The sequence below is a fragment of the Lagopus leucura genome, unplaced genomic scaffold (assembly GCF_019238085.1).
Source record: "Lagopus leucura isolate 7727_CA_CO unplaced genomic scaffold, USGS_WTPT01 Super-Scaffold_1, whole genome shotgun sequence".
NCBI lineage: Eukaryota > Metazoa > Chordata > Aves > Galliformes > Phasianidae > Lagopus > Lagopus leucura.
Window position 1 is genome coordinate 13,175,413 of NW_024962250.1, and position 18,463 is coordinate 13,193,875.

General features: G+C 37.9%; 1 protein-coding gene across 1 annotated transcript in view; it reads left to right on the forward strand.

Moving 5' to 3' along the window:
* The window catches only part of AVEN (apoptosis and caspase activation inhibitor), an 87,490-nt gene that overhangs the window by 8,906 nt on the left and 60,121 nt on the right, over positions 1-18,463 (forward strand). The window contains exon 2 of the mRNA XM_042883342.1: positions 13,452-13,626. Coding sequence (XP_042739276.1) covers positions 13,452-13,626 — 175 coding nt within the window. The remainder of the gene's footprint in view (positions 1-13,451; positions 13,627-18,463) is intronic.

Sequence of the window (18,463 nt, forward strand, 5' to 3'; positions counted from 1 at the left end):
GTATATCACAAAATGATAGCATGGATTTAATATTTGGAGACACTGTTTAATGTGGTTAATACTGTTAAAAAGTCAGAAGGTGCAGTGGACAGAATAGGAATTTTTTTTTTGTCTTTATGTTTCAGTATGTAAGTTTTAACAAACAACAAAACAACATAAAAGCCAAAGGATCTGCAAATTCCTGTACTGATTTGCCTAAGCTGTCTGCCAAGAATTGCAATGAAGTGACTTCTACAAATGCTTGTTTTCTCTTGAATAATTGGAAAGGGAAAAAATCTTATCTAAGTTATATGCTACCCTGAAGGAGGGAGTATAATGAAAAGCAATTTAATTATTCTCATTGAGACAGCAAAGCAGGTTGGTGCACTTATCAATAACTGTTTATTTTCTTGCTTTATTACATTCTTTGTTAGCCACTGCAAAATGCTGTTTGAAGCAGAAAAAATGTCTCTTAATGAAGTAATGCAGTATTTTTAGCCGTTCGTCCAAATACCTGGCAAAATCATCCCTGTATCTGCCAGTTTACATTGGATACAGCTTGTCTGTGAGATTGTGGAACTGATACTGCTGATGCTTATTTGTGAAAAGGCAGTTGGTGGACACACAGAGTCTGTTTTAGATGTGAAGAGAACATGATGGAAATATTTGAATCTGCTGTGAATAATGAAGTGAGGGATTTGAAGAATGTGGAGAAGAGGAAAAAGTTGATATGGCAGTTTATTGCCTGCTAAGTTTCAAATATCGAGTACAGTCAGGTTTTTTCGCTTCCCATGTAAGCGACCTACTGTTGGACTTTAAATACTTTGATCTGCATTTCCATCAAGTCTCTATTTTTTTTTTTCTTTGCAGTTTCCTTGCAGTTTACGCAGTAACGTAGTGCTGTCATAAAGACAGAGCAGGAGTGAAAGAGAGAATGATGCTAATTGCTTTTTTGTTTTGTTTTTTTTTTGTTTGGGTGCCTGCATGGTGTGTGCACTACAGCTCAATTGCTCCTGCAAGGGTTGTTCCCTTGCTGTGCAAAGCAGAGTAGTTGTGAGGAAACAGATCAGGTCACTTCTTTCAGGGTGTGTCCTGGCACTGTATTCTTGTGAGATGAGAGACTTCAGCTTGAATGCACGTAAATGAATTGAATTGCCCCCTTTCTGGGCAAAATACTGTAGTTCTGCAGTATCTGAATAAATGTGGATTATATTTATGGACACAGTCCCTTTGGGATGCTGTGTTTTGGCACATCCCTCTAGCCCTAATCCACATTTATTCTCAGACCCTGAGGGCAAACAGTGCTGTTTTCTAGTGAGTGTGTTTGCGATCAGCTGAATGTAAGTTTCGAGTTCTTTCAAAAACTATATGGTGGTGATGTAGTTTGGTGATCTTGATCAATTCTTGTGCTTCTGTTGCCTACATTGGGCAATTGCTTTAATACCTAGTGTATGTCACCATTTGTGGTATAAAACTGTTTCTGACTTAATTGGATCACTTACAGAAGCCCTAAGTATACTGATCATGAACTCTGCAGTTCTCTTTTGGCATCTGGAGGACATGCTGCTCTGAAGTTTCATGATCAACTAGACTGTAAGCTGTATTACTTACAGAGCTTGAGATGAGCTGGGATGGTGCTCCAATGTCTTTGATTAGGAGGAGCATCGTTGAGATAAGTTATCAGACATAGAACTATGTTTTGAATTATAATGCCTGTAGATTCAGTGTGAGCCTCTGTCTCTTGAAGGAAACCGTACCACAGATCAGCTATGCGTCAGTGACTTGCTGTGTTAAGGGCAGCATATTGCGTGGTGCCTGAGGGTACCCCAGAAGTTCAGTTCCTTGCTTCTGCTGAGTTGGTGCTAGGGGAGGGTGTATAATCAATGAATATTAAGATGTTATAATAATGAAATAAACAAGAGAGTTTGACAAAGCAGATTATGATAACAAAAAGAGGAATAGATAGAAAGCTTACCCGTATCCTGGGCTCACTTACAAAACTCCAGCAGAGCCGATCTCCAGAAGAGATCCTTCCCCACTGGCAGTCAGCTCTTAAATAGGTCTAGGGGAGGTGCAGCCAGGCTCCACCCCTTCCGGCAGCACAGGTGAATTGCCTTCAGCTGTGCTCCTCTGGCTGACTCATGGCTCGCCTCAGGTGATCAATCAGAGGTTCAGGCCGTGATTCAGCAGTTCCTATACAGAGGGCCTCGCATTGCCTTGCACAAGGATGATTGATAGCGGGGGGAGTTTGTGGCTGCTTGTTTTGCACAGGGTGAGTGTCAGTGAAATCCTGCCTATATTACGAAGCAGGGATTTCAATCTCTATGTTTGGAAATGTACTCTTGATGAATTACCTTTTTGCTCATGTCCACTTTTCTTGCATCCCTACACTCAATGTGTGATTTGCAGACGTCTCTGAGAATAAAAAAGTGGAAAACTGGGCTTCTTCAGTGATCAGCCCATGAGTTTCTCCCATCATTGGGAAGACAGAGGAGAAAAAGGGCTTTGATGTCTGTTTATCCAGTGTGTTGTTAAAACTCTTCCCTCTCTTCCCCCCCTAATTTCAAATGTCTAAAGAAATAAATTAATTTTAGTATTAGTCTCAGGAATATTGTTTAAGAACTGGGAGTTGACAGTAGTCTGGGAGTTGACAGTAGTCTTTCTGATGCACCGCTCTTGTAACGTGTTTTGTCTAATGTGACTCAATTCTTTTTTTAGTTAGTGTTACTCAGAATTGTTTGTTTCTTTAGTGATTTTTTTTTTTTTTTTTTAATACAACTCGCAAATCTTTTGCTTGGTTAATATTTTTAATATAATTTATTTATTTTTTGTTGATATGCTGTGTGGCTGCTTATTGGTCCTGGAAATCATTTGGTTTTGTTGCCCTTTTCTGGAAATATTCCCCACTGAGGATATTTGTTACTGACGGACTCCTGCTTTGTTGCCACTCCATAAATGTGCTAATGTAGCTGAATTTCAAAAATGTGTGATGGCGAGTCTGCCAGCTGCTTGATAGGAGGGTAGTAGAAATCTGACATTTTTCAGAAGAACATGAAATTATGAGTGGAAAATGGCAGCATGTTAGCAATGACAGATGAGAAATGTAGGGGCTGTGTTACTGACAGTGGGACAGAGGTGGTGAAACGGGGAGGAAAGCAGAATCCTTTTCTTCTGAATTACTCATGTAGTACTATTGTAGGCTTTCAGCTTTCTAGAGTGTCTCCCTGTACAGCTTAAATTTTCATCATGTGAATATTTTTGTGCATTTGCAATATCCTGCTATTATGGGATAGTTGATCTGAAGAAGTGGCAGATGTTGAGTATTTTAATTTAAATCCCAGATAGAAGAATTTCCCACTGTGCACAAAATATTAATACTTGTATACTGAACCTGATGCATTTCACATGCTTTGCTGACTGTCTTAAAGAAGCTAGTGAGAAAGGAAACGAAGAACAAGTCACAAATATTCTGAAGATCTTGTTGAAAGTTTTATCGATTGATGTAAATATTTTTAGCAGGGGCTTCTTTTTGTGTTTTTATTTAAAAACAACTGTGGAATCAACTAAGAACACTCACATTCATGCATGTATGGAATAGGAATATTTACAGAGAGTCCATGAGTCTTTAATCAAAAGCAGAAAACAGAATTGCCTTTAGAAAACTACCTCTAAGATTGCAAGAAATTGAAGTGTGGGATGTGGCTTATTAGTGCAGTTGGCCAAACAGGTGGATAACTGCTGCTGGATAGGAAGGACCTGCTTCCAGATCCCTTGTTCTATGGCTTGCTTCCAGTCCGGCTGTCTGTTCGTGCTTGTCACGTTCAGCTGTGAGCCGATAGCTGGACTTTACCTGGCAAAAGTCTGACATCAGGAAAGACAAGAAAGCTACTGATGTGTTCTGCCAGTTTGGGTGTGCAATTTCAAGACTACTGTTCTATTTCCTGTCTTTCAGATTTTCTTCTTTGGTGCTGTACTAATTGAAAATATAGCAGTTTGGTGAATATTGCTATTTTTCAGTGGATTTCAAAATACGAAAATGATGTCTTACATGCTTCCCTTTTTGTGAAACAGATGCATTTGAAAAAGTTCAGACTTTTAAAAACTTGCTGGATATTATCCAGCGTTTTTGAATTCAGAGACTGAATAACAAAATAACTATTTCCAAATGTAACAAGTTTTGGAGAATTGTAGTTATTGTAGCGTGGTGAACATTATTCCGAAGTGATGCCTTACTTTCTTGTGGCAAAAAAGAATTGAACCATTGAGAAACTTTATCACATTTTTTTCCCTCACATTAGAGATCCTGAGGCTTCTTCAACGTTTTGGTTTTGATCTTGGCAGAGAGTTGCTAGATTTGTGCTGGTTTTGTTCTAAAGCCGTGTGCTTGTAGGGGGTGTTAAATAAACATTAGGCTTGTCTGCTGTCTGAGGTGTTTTCTAAACTTTACTCATTTGAGCAGGCTCTGTTGGGCTTATGCATTAACCTTTTGCATGCTAAGATCAAAATAGCAAATTAGTACCAAAATAGTAGTATCCTTCAAAAAGTCTGAGGTTAATATATATCCTCAGTTAACTTTGATACTTGGAACATACAGAATTCTTCTTGTGTGTTCTTCATGAACTTCTGTGGAAACCATTCATACAACTGTATTTGAAGTTTTAGAAATACTGGAGGGAAACAACAAGATGAAATGCTAAGAAATAAGCATGCTGTCAGAGGTTTTCAACACCTGAGTGGAAGAGCCCCAACCTGCCTGGCCTGATTCTGGCTTTGATTTTCCTCTGAGCGGGAGTTTGGAGACAACGATCCCTTGCGGTTCCTTATAGTTGGGATTATGTGGGGATTCTGTGACGTTAACGCATAAGGGCTGAGTCCTTTCTGAATACAGTTGATCTCCATTGCAGCTGAGAATATCTTTATTCAGGAATGGCAGATTTGGTGTGAACAAATACCTTTCTGTAGAGATTTTCTGAAATACCAAATATTACTTTGTTTTGGAATATGGCATAAAACATTCACATATGTGCATCCATATGTATACAATATATAAAAGTCCTGATTTTGTCAGATGCAGCCTATGTGGAGGAATAATTAATCCAACTGAAAAAGCTAAAACCTTTGTGGTAATATACTTATTTTGTGAGGTTTTATTAAAACCTGTTGTTTCTGTCAAGATTGGGACTGTTATGTTTGCACTCGTATTTTTGGCTAAATGCTTGTAAGAAAAGCATTTAGCTTTTTTTCAAGTCACTGTCAGTTTTAAAGTAATACAGCTCCCAGTTTTTGTGCAGGTCCATGTGACAGTTCTACAGAAATTGCTTGATGGGTTTGTGTAGTTGCCAATAACTTTCATATAATCCGTTCCACTGAATTTAAGGAAAAAATACAGTTGATTTTTCCATTGGTGGAAACGTATGGGTTTGGCACGTTTAGAAAATCAAAAGCGTCTTTATCTATAGCCAGCAGCTGGACAGGCTTCCTACAGGCTCATTTTCCCATCGTGGCTTGGCCAGGGGAATGGGAGACAAAATGACTGCTTTCACACTTAATGCAACTCCTTGATTCTTGACCAAGTTTCTCAGTTATGTACAACCAATGTTGCAATTACAGTTATAACGTACCCCCATCAAAAGCCCTTCAGTTTGGAATTCTAAGCTGTAAGAGCTGAACTTCAGCCGGTGGCTTTGCAGTCTGGAAAATCCTGCATCTAATGAGCAAAAAATGAAATCTTATTTACTTTGAGTTTTTGAAACTTTTCTCCTGTGAACATACACTGCAGTAATTGTTAATTGTATGATCAGTAAGAGAAACCCATAGCAGAGGTTGCTTCTTTTGTTCCTCTATAAGCCTCTGGTTTAAGGACCAGGCAGCCAATAGGTGCTAATGGCTTCCAGAACTCTTTCTGAGATAACAAGAGAAAATGAATATAAGAATTGATGTGTTCTTCTCTAGTTCTTTGAAAGGGAAGATAGTCCAACATTTAAAGCAGTGGTTAGAAATAAAATAACCAGGCCATTTGCCTGTGGGGCAGAGATTTGCCTGGGAGAGATTTAGCTCATTATAGAAACTGTCGTTCTAATTCAGTGAGATGTAAAATTTGCTCAAAATATGGCTGTGCCTTTTGGAAATATTAATAAAGATCTGTGAAAAAGATGAAATAAGATTTGTAGCCTCTTGGCACTTGGGAGTTTTTAAGATGTTCCAATTATTTGCATCTTATAGGTGATATAAGCAAGTACTTTAAAATAGTATAATTGGATGAGATTGCTATAGTTACTTTTATAGTGTTGTTTTGATTAGACTGTTGCGAATACAGTGCTTATAGAAGGCAACCCAGTATAGATCAGGTAATTGCTCACAGTTTTTGACAGGTTGCTGAGCATTATTCCAAAATATTCTCATCTGTCTCTGAAAGAAGCTATGGTTTATATCATGGCATTGCAGAAAGGTTATTTTTTTAGGAAAACTTTAAGATAAAATCATAGTATGGCTTGGGTTGGAAGAGACCTTCAAGCCTATCCAGTTTCAACCCCCCTACTCTATTTCCAGGTCAGGCTGCCCAAAGCACAATCTAACCTGGCTTTGAACATCTCCAGTGATGGAGCATCCTCAGCTTTTCTGGGTAGGCTGCTCCAGTGCCTCAGCACTCCCTGAATAAAAATTTTCCCCTTATATCTAATCTGAAAATCCCCTCTTGGAGTTTAAAATCATCCTCCTTTCATAGAATCATAGAATCACTAAGGTTGGAAAAGACCTAAAAGATCATCCAGTCCAACCGTTCACCTATTCCCAATAGCTCCTACTAAACCATGTCCCTCAACACAACATCCAGTCTTTCCTTGAACACCCCCAGGGTCGGTGATTCCACCACCTCCCTGGGCAGTCCATTCCAGTGCCTGACCACCCTTTCTGAAAAGTAATACTTCCTCATGTCCAGCCTGAATCTCCCCTGCCGTAGCTTGAAACCATTCCCCCTGGTCCTATCACTAATGACACGAGAGAAAAGGCCGACCCCCAGCTCACTACAACCTCCCTTCAGGAAGTTATAGAGAGCAATAAGGTCTCCCCTGAGCCTCCTCTTCTCCAGGCTGAACAATCCCAGCTCCTTCAGCCTCTCCTCATATGGCCTGTGTTCCAGACCCCTCACCAGCTTTGTTGCCCTTCTTTGAACACGTTCCAGGGCCTCAATATCTTTCTTGCAGTGAGGGGCCCAAAACTGGACACAGTACTCCAGGTGCGGCCTCACGAGTGCTGAATATAGGGGAACAATCACCTCTCTGCTCCTGCTTGCAACACTGTTTCTGATGCAAGCCAGGATGCCATTGGCCTTCTTGGCCACCTGGGCACACTGTCGGCTCATGTTCAGCCGAGCATCAATCAATACCCCCAGGTCCATTTCCTCTACGCAGTCCTCCAGCCACACCGCCCCAAGCCTGTAGCGTCGCCTGGGGTTGTTGTGGCCGAAGTGCAGGACCCGGCATTTGGCCTTGTTGAAACTCATCCCATTGGCTCCAGCCCAGCTCTCCAGCCTGTCCAGATCCCTCTGTAGGGCCTCGCTACCCCCAGGCAGATCCACACTTCCAGCCAATTTGGTGTCATCTGCGAATTTACTGAGGGTGCACTCGATGCCCTCATCGAGGTCATCAATAAAGATATTGAAGAGGACAGGCCCCCCTTTGTCCTATCTCTATCAGACTGTGTAAAAAGTTGGTCTCACTCCTGTTTATAAACTTTCCTCAAGTACTGGAAGGCCACAATGAGGTCTTGCTGGAGCCTTCTCTTCCCCAGGCTGAACAAGCCTTTCTCTATAGGAGAGCGGCTCCAGCGCTCTGATCATCTTTATGGTCCTCTGGATCCATTCCAACAGCCTCCTCCACATCTTTCCTGCAAATCTTTCATTTACTTTTCTAAAATCTAGATTAAGAGTACTAAATAACAATAGTTTGGGAGATTGTATCCTATTCTTCATAGTGACGTTGCTTTTGTGTGATTTAAAGTGGTTTCTATCCTTGTTCTCCTTTGTAGTCTTTTTCTCTGTGCAGAATTTTATCCTTAATATTCTTAGGTGGAGAGAACAATATGATGGTGTACTTTGTTAGATTTTCCCTGATAGTGGAGTATGTATTTAATAGACTGACAGAGATGCATACCTTGATAATGGTTAATTATTAGTGTTTTTAAAATTATTTAAAAAATTTTAAAGCGAAATTCATGTTTTTCTATTATCATAATGGAATACATTTTGTGTTGTCATTGAATTTCAGATGCCTGTTGAGGTAACTTGATAAAGCTGCCATCCTTTAGGTAGGGGCATCTTGATTCTAAACACCTACAAACAGGCATCAGTATTGATAAAATTGCTCCGGTACTTTGTCTTTTGAAAGATAGCTTCATCAGCTTCAAATGCGGTTCTGCTTCTTTGGTTTGCCATTGTTCTAAATGTAGATTCTGTTTTTCTTTTATATACTACGTAATTCTATTTTAAGAACCCCTTAAATTTCCACCAGATTAAACCAGGTGATGTAATCTTTCGACAACTTTAGGTTGAATGTTAAGAAATCTCTAATTACTTACTAGGCAGTAAAAAAAGTAAAACAATAATAATAAAAAAAATGTATATATACATAAAAAAAAATATATATATATATATATAGACGTGTATATGTATGTTTGGGAAAGTAGTTACTTAAATGTGGAAAATCAGAATAATTTTTTAAATATTATTATTCTTTATGTAACCATCATACATGACACGTCTGTCAATTTTAGTGAGAGAAAATTAAGCTGTGGGGGTTCTTCTGTGTCTTTCTGGATTTAAGCTGAGATGGAAAAAACAAACAAACAAAAAAACCAACCAAAAGAAACAAACAAAAAAACCAACCAAAAGAAACAAACAAAAAAAAAACCAATAAAACAAAACCAAGCAATAGCCAAGCAAAACCACACAACCAGTATATTATATACATATTGTTCTGTGATAATTCCTGGTGCCTTCTTCTGGCATCTGCTTGATTACACCAGCATTACATTTGAACCATGCAATTAAAAGGAGATATGTGTTTATTAGAGCAGTTCATGTGATTTTACTTCCCTTTATATCTGCCTAGAGGAACCACTCAGTTCATTTCAGCTGCCTTAGTTATACTGCCACTAATACAAGTCTCTGCATTCTGTATCTATTCACAATGATTTAAGGTGCTAAGATTTTGAACTACCTTGTTGCTTAACTATGAATGTTTTTTTGACCCAATGACTTAGGAGTTCTGTCTGTGAGAATGTAGCTGTAATAATAGATGCTGCTTACACTGGGGTGAGGAGGAAAGGAGAAATTGTCCCTGCAGAGATGCCTTGCTATTTTAAGTATGTCCATTCAAGGTACAGCTGATCATGTAGGTCAGATTGAATCCATGGGATGTTTTTTTTTTGTTTTTTTTTTTTCTTTTTTTTTGGTCTTGCTAGTCTTTTACACTGATAAGAAGAAAAACTGGTTGTTGAATGTCACTGGGACTTGGCCACAGCTTTGCAGCTGTGTCCAGAAAGGAAGAGGGAATTCAAGACAGTTGCTCAAAACTCTTGTTTTCGCATGTTCTGTGAAGAGGTGCTGTTAGGAAGAAAACTGGAAGAAATGCTAACAAAATCAGTAAGGAAGAAAGTATAATAATGCCTGATAGCTATATAATGGGGAAAAGGTAGTTGGCGCAAAGAAAGATAAACTGAGCATGTGCTGTTTGTGCATTCCTTCAAGCTGTTGCAGAACATTTTAAGCACCAATGGAGATTAGACATTTAATTTTTTTCTTACAAAGTTAATAGAACTAAACAGGAAGAAAGATGACTATAAGCAACTCTTCCTAAAGGTAATAAATAGAAAGCCTCATAGAAAGTTTTAGAGAGCGATAATGGAAGCTCTGACTTCTGATGCACTGCCAGGCTTTTAAAAGGGCTGCGAGCTCAACTGTTCTTGTTGAGTGTTAGTGCTTAATGTGCTAGGACTGCCTGCACTTATGGAGAAGGGTGCTTGAGTCATTGAAGCAGAATGTGGGAGGTCGGAGTTGCACTTTCTCCATTGTGTGCCTCAGCCTTGGTTTGATTCAAAACACTCTGGGTTGCAGGAGGTGCCCATGTCTGACCCCAGGGGAAATTGCTTGTTCAGAATAATGTTTACTTCATTTTGACACTTTCAGTTCTGGAACGTGTGCATCTACGTGTTCTTGTCTGTAACAAATGTCAAATAGAAACCTTGCGTTCTCATTTTTTCTCACTTAGATATCTTCCCCAGCCCTGTATGCAGATCCAGTGTCTAAAGGAGAGTATACTAAAATACTCTTAGAGACCTACGTGCTGAGCATTTTACTTTCCTTTGGAAGGAAGGTGGAGTTGTATGCTATGGTAAATGGTAAAAATATGTCCTTGCAAAAGACCCCAAATTGTGCAAATTCTTGTACACAGTAGCCTAGTTCTTTTGGTGTTGTGCGAGGGATCGTAATTAGCTTAGATATAGGCAGAACACACATCTTAAAGACAAAACAGTCAGAAGGTTTCCTGGCTTTATTTAACTGGATTTTTGTACTGTCACCAAACTTGCAATTAAATTTGCAAATGTTAGTGCATGCAATGCTATCTTAAGTGGAGCAGGTGAATATTGAACTTGCTGTTATATCATCATGCATAGTAGGACTGAGTAGTTCAAATTTGCTTAAAAGCGTAAGTTTTTCTCCTTATCTAAGTAATATTGTTCTAAAGGTTATATTTGAGTTGACTTCAAGAAATTATTTCAGCTTGTGTCATTTGTTATTTGAGATTGGGAAATGGGGGAAGGTGAAGCGTTTTGTTTCGCTATAGATAGAAGTCTGCAGTGTACTGATTAAAATTAATTCTCAGTAATGGTAGCTAAGGCAGATAAGGGGAAAGAAGTGAAGATTTATGATTATTTTTGTTTCTCAGGTTGGTGAAAATACATCTTTAAGTTGTTTGAATGTTGAATATTCAAGTGTGATTATTTTCAGTTTTATCCTGTAGCAGGACGGTGCATTATGTAACATTCTGGAATATTTATTGGGAGAATTAGGGGGATTTGTATTTGAAGTTTATACAATTCTGAAGCAAATCTCAGGTTAGTACTGAAGGAACTAGACTGCACAGAGCCTATTAACACTCTTGGGAAATTGTGGTTTGTTTCTTAAAGTTCAAGTTAATTCAAATTCAAATTAACTGCTAAGAAATGCAATTTACTTGAGGTGAGCATTATAGCTAATAACAGAATGTGAAAAAGAATTCTGCCCATCATTATTTTGTATTTAAGAGAAAGCGTTTGAACCCATATTAGTTTAGTGGAAGCTTGTTAAGAAGGTGATTCTCCTGTTCTGTTGTTGATGGCTGAAAGAAGAGTGTCTTTTAAACATATCTGTAACAGTACCACAGCTGACTTGGATGATTCTGATCTTTTCTTTGAAACAAAAAGAAAGTACAACACAAATTCATCTGTGTAGCACTATTCTTGCTTTCACTTGTGAATTGTATCACCTCTCAGTTATTTCAGGCACAAAATTCCATTAGGCTTCAGTGGATTACAGCAAATCATTTGATTTGTGGGAGAAGAAAAAGAAACAAATCCATTCTTATCTTAACCTAAGTGAATTTAGCCTTTGTTCTATGGAAATTGTAGCTCTCAGTCAGTCCCCAGTAACGCAGTTGTGATTTCACCCTCTCAGTCATGCAACCAGCCATTTGTTCACAACTATTTTAGTATCTCTATCTGACAGAGAGATAACATCTCTTTTTCTTTCTAAAAATTACAGAGAACCAATGAGAATGCACAGAATATTTTCCCTTTTGTCAGTTTTTTGACACCTGGGAATGTATCCTGTATGATTGCTTCTAATCTGTTTTTCTGCTCTTTGATGATTTTAGCATTGCTTCACGCTGTTCCTAAGCAGGACTCCTGGAACGCTGGTGAAAGAAGCTTGTTCTGTGAATATAAGTGGATTGTTTATATTGAAGCCATTATTCTAGTTATGGTTTTGTTACTTGTATGATGTGGCAGTTTGTCCGGTCTTGTACCAGCATGTAATTCTACAGTACTGTGCTTAAAAAAAATAAAACCTAGTGTAGTTTTAGAGACACAGTAACTATTTAAGGCTGTAGCAATTTTTCTGCACAAGATGTTGTAGCTCTTCACTTATAAGGACATTTTTTGATATAAAGAATTGATCTTCACCTTTATTTCTGGATTACATGTGATATAAGCTATCAAAGCCAAGGTCCTCCTTAAAGCAAGTGTCTGATGATGAGCTATAAGGGCATTTTGGTTTATGGATATATAATGACTTACAAAAAGGTGACTTGCCTTTAAAATTGTTTTATACTGAATGAAGTTACTTTAAGCTGTGCAGCAGTGCTGACGAACTTGTATTTAACTGCTCTGGTTACAGAGAATGCACTTATTGTTGGGACAGCAAAATTAAGTTTTATGGCAGCAGTGCATTTTGGTTTGTAGAAGGAGAGATGAAGTGAAGGAGAGATGAAGTGAAGGCGAGAGAATGAGAGGAGCTGTCAGTAGGAGTGTTTGAGGCACACAGTGCCTCAGATTCTGCTCAGATTCTTCAGCTACTCTAGGTTCTCTTCTTGCCTATTGTGCTCTCCTTCCACTATGAAGGAGACTTTTCTGTCTGTGAAGCAATGGTTTTTCTAGATGAACCACAAGCTGTGGAAGAAGAGCTTACTTGATGCAGGGGAGAGTTTTCCATGGTGGTTAAGTGCTTTGGCAAATGCTTGAATCTTACGTTGACTCTCTCATCAGTTTTCCCTTCAATCCCAGTGTGTTGTAAGTATTTGGGGAGGTAGATTGACTGCCAGCAGTCTATTTAATTTTTGCTTGTGTATTTCAATAAAATGGTTTTCATGAAGGAAATGGATTTGTTTAATTATTCCATATTACTTGTGTTCAGACCTCGAAGGAAGTTGGTTAAAATAGAAATTATTACATAGATAAGCCTGTCTGTGCTTTTGTTCTGCAATATTTGTTATGTTGGCTTTGTTCAATTTCACGCAACAAACATCAGACACTTCACTCAGTTATCATCTGCATCACTGCAACACTTGGGTAGAGATGCTGTGACTAAATTAGTAGTTCTGCTCCCCCACGGTATCAGGAAGCTGCTTGGTACTGGCTTCCAGAACAGGAGGGACAACAGCAGTATTTGGCACCAGCATCACTGCTTGACCCCTATAGGAAGCTCTGCTAGGTAGTTTGAATACATTTCAGGTGTTACATGTATTTCAGCAATGTGGTTGCACCTCATCTAAAATTTTGATGGGGTCATCAAACCATCCTTAAATCAAACCTTAACCAGGTTGATTTGTCTTTCTGGAGTTGAATTCTGTGGTTGTAGTTCATTGTGTTTGTGACTATCTAAATACTGAGCTAAATGCTATTGAGTTGTAATGGCTTTGCTGTCTGTTTAAATATGACAGGTAGAGGATGATGATGATACTGAATCACGAGAGGAGGAAGAGGAAGTGAAAAACTACTCAAGAAGGAAGATTGTTTCAAACTGGAACCGCTATGAGGATGCAGAAAAAGGGGGACAGGGAGAATGTGGAGAATCACAGAGAGGAACAGACTTCAGTGTTTTACTTAGTTCAGCAGGTAAGCGTTTCGTACTCCATATAAAATTCTTTAGTTTTGCATCTTGAAATATTGCTGTTTTTCTGGCTCTCCTCCCTTGATGATGAAAAAGGAGCTTAGAATACTGGGTAAATCTGCCACTGATCTATTCAGAAGTCTCCATGGGCTACAATGAGTCAAGTACACAGGGAGTAAAAGAGTGCTGCTGTATTTATAGCCTTGTTGTGAAACTGTATGGGTCTGAGCACATGCAGAATGCAGTTATTTTGAGCTTCTTCTTGCTCACAGTGAATTCTTAGTGATCTCAGCCATTAGGTTGTTTTCCAGAAAACAAAAAAGGCTACCACAGAGACTAAAAACAACAGAGCAGTCAAACAGCTGTTTGCTGTTGTATGTTTTGACAAGGATTTGTTATCAGCGCTCTACAGATGTGTGCTTGAATAGCAAGTATTAATCTCTTTGTTTAAAAAAAAAGATCAATTGTTTTCTGCTTTTTAAAGGAGATAATAGACTAAAGAGGTGAAGGTACAGGCTGTACTGGATCATATTTATTTATTTTTAGCAATACATGTGTAGCACATGTACAATTTTGGGCAATTGCACAAAATGCAGTTTCCTAAAATTATTTTAGAAACCCTTTATGTGTTATTGTGTTAGAAGACTGTTCAGCAAAAAGCTACAGAGAGCGTTTGACCTTTTTTGTTTGCTTTTTCTTTCTTCTTTTTCTTGGTACAACTTAGACCTGAGAGATTTCAGAGTTTCCACATACTTGGATTTTTCATTCACAGGTTACAGGGAAAAATTAATACCTCCCTGCATTAAATAAATAAGGTTCAGAGGTTTCCTTCTGTGTGTCAGAATCAATTTCTGAAGCTCAATTTTTGCATGAGTGTTGCAGAACTGGGCCTAAATCACTGGTTTTAATAGTACGATTGTGGCATGTATATTGCTCTCTCTGGATGGCATGTTGCACATTAAGCAGAGTGAGAGTCAAGAGATCTGGTATGGACCTCTGTGTTGGATGAGTAAGATAGCCTTGAGAGGAAAGATATTACAACTCAAAACTGTTAAGAGAGCTGCTGTGAGCTGCATAGCTGCGCGGTGCCATGCATGGTACTTTGGAACTGAGAATATAACAAAGTACTGTTTACTTGTAGTAACTTGCATTTCTGGTAAGTGAAGGTCCAACACAATTACCACCAGTGCATTTATTTGCCTTTCTGTTCTTTGGATACCAAAAGTTGAGATCTTGCTAGTGGTCTTATTTTTTAATACTAAATCTTTCTTTTGGAATGTATTTTACCTTCTTTTAGGTAGACGTGTTTTGAGGGAGTTGTATTGTGTCTGTTCTTAATGTTAATACAAATTGATAATTAACAGCAGGGAAACATAGTACTTGCTTTAAGGGGGAGAAGAGGAAAGTGCTTTCATGTAGCAGTAATACAGATGTTTTGGAGTTGCATAAAAAGGGATGAACATCATGTGTAGTTCAACTCAGCTCAATTGTGCATTTGATTTCAAAAGTGCTCCAGGTTTTAGCTGTTTTGAAGTAAAATAGGATAATGACCTAGCGAGTATGATTGCTTTCTTAGTACACCATCCTTTTTATTATCCAATGATTTCTGCGTTGTTAAAGCTACAATTTCAGCAAGTTCCAGCGAATTAAAGATGTTGTGCTTTAAAGAGCGATAAAAGTTTATTTGTAGCCAATTGGATGCAGAGAAACTGAGGGCATTAGAAACTTATGTTGCTGGTTTTATACCTGTTTTTAAAAAATGAGTTGATTTTCTGAGCGCTAATGCTCCTCATTAGCCAAGTTAATGATTTTAGCGGTGTCTGTCTGATCGTATTTCTTGAACTCTTTTCAATTCCAATTTCTCATTATTTTGTTGCTCATAATGTAAACAATATAGTCTTCAATGTGTCAGAACTTTCACATGATATGTTTTTAGTTACACTCGTCTAGAGATGTTTCTCTTATTTGTGTTCTTTGTGAGGTTAGGTATTTTTGCGAATTACTGAATAAAGTTGAACATTTATCTACTGAATAAAAACAAATTGTTTTGATTCTTTGAAAAGGTTTATGGTTAGGAAAGCACTGTTTCACAGCTGTACAGCCTTCAAACATGAAGTAAATAATATGTTCTTAAATGCGTGGTTTAAATCACAGATTTGTTTTTCTTTCAGTTAGGACTCATTTTGATATCTATACTTTGCAAAACTGATTTATTTTGCTTTAGTTTTCCTACTTCCAGTTGTTTCTTTTAAAAATATGTATATATCATTGTATTCTGGTGTGAAATGAGAACATCTTTCACCATACATGCATACTGAAGAAATGATTGTGATATAAATATTTTAACTGGACAAATATGAAGGCAAGATAACACTTGTAAGTAACGCTTACAGGAAACAGTTACAGAAATAGAAAGGGAACCGTGTATTGAATAATCTTATATGCTTTTGAACAGGAGTGTGAATTGAAAGAATGGTTACAAATATTTTTTTATTACTTAATTTTTCAAATGAGATGTCACTATTTTGGTCTGGTACAAATTTGATGAGTTCTCAGCAGTGAAAATCTGACAAATTTACTTGCGTTATTATACTTACGTTCTTATAATATTTGGAAAGTGAGCAGATCATGCATGTGGAAAATACATTTTGAAACAGTCTCCTTAGAATTAGAAATGGGTTTTTGTTTCCTATCTACAATGAGCTAATGTAGGTAACTCTGCAAAGGTAGGTAGCATAAAGATATCGATAGATGAACAAAGCCAGCCTTCCCTGAAGTGGGAGGATGTGTACCTTTCTAAAATGAATACTTATGTAAAAGAATGTGAACTCTTGCTTTACAACATTTATTTTGTGGTTAACTCTTTGTCATTCTCAGTATGCCTGGGTTACTAGATCTGTGTGTTCTTTCAGAATCATGGAATGTTTGAGTTGGAAGAGACCCCTAAAGGCCATCTAGTCCAACTCCGTTGCTCACTGCAGTGAGCAGGGTCACCTACAGCTAGATCAGGTTGCTCACAGCTCCATCCATCCTGACCTTAAATGTTTCTAAGGATAGGCATCCACCAGCTCTCTAGGCAACCTGTGCCACTGCTTCACTGCTGTTACCATAAAGAACTTCTTTCTTATATCCAATCTTCAGTTTTAAACCATTTCCCCTTTTCCTATCACAGCAGACCCTGCTAAAGAGTCTGCCCCCTTCCTTCTTACAGCTCTCCTTAAGATATTTAAAGGCAGCTCTCAAGTCTCCCTGGAGCCTTATCTTCTCCAGCCCCACCTCTCCCAGCCTGTCCTTGTAGGGAGGTGTTCCATCCCTTGGATCATTTTGGTATCCCTCTGGATGCACTCCCACAGGTCCATTTCTCTCCTGTACTGAGAACATGTAGAATGACTTACGTTATATAATTTATGTGCATGTTCAAAAGATGTTAGGAATGTATCTCCACTTCAGTTTTTCTAAGTTCAGTACTCTGGGTCACTTATCGTTTTCAAATGCAGGAAAAATTAGCCATCCCTGATGTCAGGAGGTGCATTGTTAAACCATTTTGACTTAATTATAGTATCTAGTGTAACAGTTCAAAGTGAAATAAATCAACAGAACAAGTTGGTTGTTAGAATTTTTTGTAGTTCTTACTGACAGAGGAATAGGGCAGCATTAGAACTGATTACTTGATACTGTGTTTTCTTCTGTGACAGTGAATGCTAAGATATCAATGCTTGCTTGTTAATTAAAAAGGAACCTTGGAAAAAAAAATGCACTGAGTTAGACAGGTGACATAGTGTACTGTATTATGCACAGATCTTTACCTTCTGTACTGCATTACTGTAGACCTGTTTTCAGTCTTTCTTACTTTTGGGTTCTAAGAAGGTTATTTTAATAACAATTTATTTACAACCTTCTTTGTACTTGTAAGTTTAAGTATTAATTCTCTGTAGTCTGTTAATTTAAATACTACACATCTTCCTGTTGGCTGATGCAAAGATATTTCTATTGTATGAGACTTAAAATATGGCTCCAGCTTATGGGAAGGCTGTAATATATTTAGTTTAGTATTAGGAATGTCTTCAGCCTTCATGGTCTTCCTCCTGATATTTAATTAGACTTAATCTTTTTGCATGTTAGTTCAACCTGGTGCAAAGCAGCATGGTTACAAAACATTACTCATCTTGTAAAAATAATCTTGCAAGTCACATTTCAAGTTGCTTCATTTCTTTATCTGTTTTCTTGTGGAAGTGCTGTGGACTCTTGTTCTTATGGCTTCTTTGGTTTTGGGTTGGAATAATTTTATTTGTAGTGGTCTAAGAAGAAGCTTGCATCTCTGATTTTGACTACTATTAGGACATTACTGTTCAGCATTTGAAAGTTGCTCAGTGAATCCAATTCAATTGCAAAAAACAGCTAGGGAAGTACTGGGGAAGGAATGGAACTGAAGTGTCATTTTTTTCTTATTTTTGAAAGCTTAGAAAGGTCTTGCAATTACTGTTAATAAACAATAATATAATTGGTGCAGCCATTTAAGAATCCTTAGGTAATAGCTCAGATTAAAAACCTGTTCCTAAGCTCCAGCAGGTTTTGCCACTAATTATGTACAAACTCTGAATTCTGGAAGCTTGTAGCTTTACCAGATCAGGTTTCATCTTTCCCAGAATGAGGCAAAGTGTACAACCCTCATCCAGCATGATATCAAGGTGCTGGCTCAAGGCAGAGAAATGCTTATAGTTTTTCAAAGTAAGAGTTTATAAAGGCTTCTTTTTTCCATAGGTTCTGCCATAATAATAGAAAAATGTTCCAGCCATTCTTTAACTTTTTTTTTTTTTTTTTTTTTTTTTTTTTTTTTTTTTT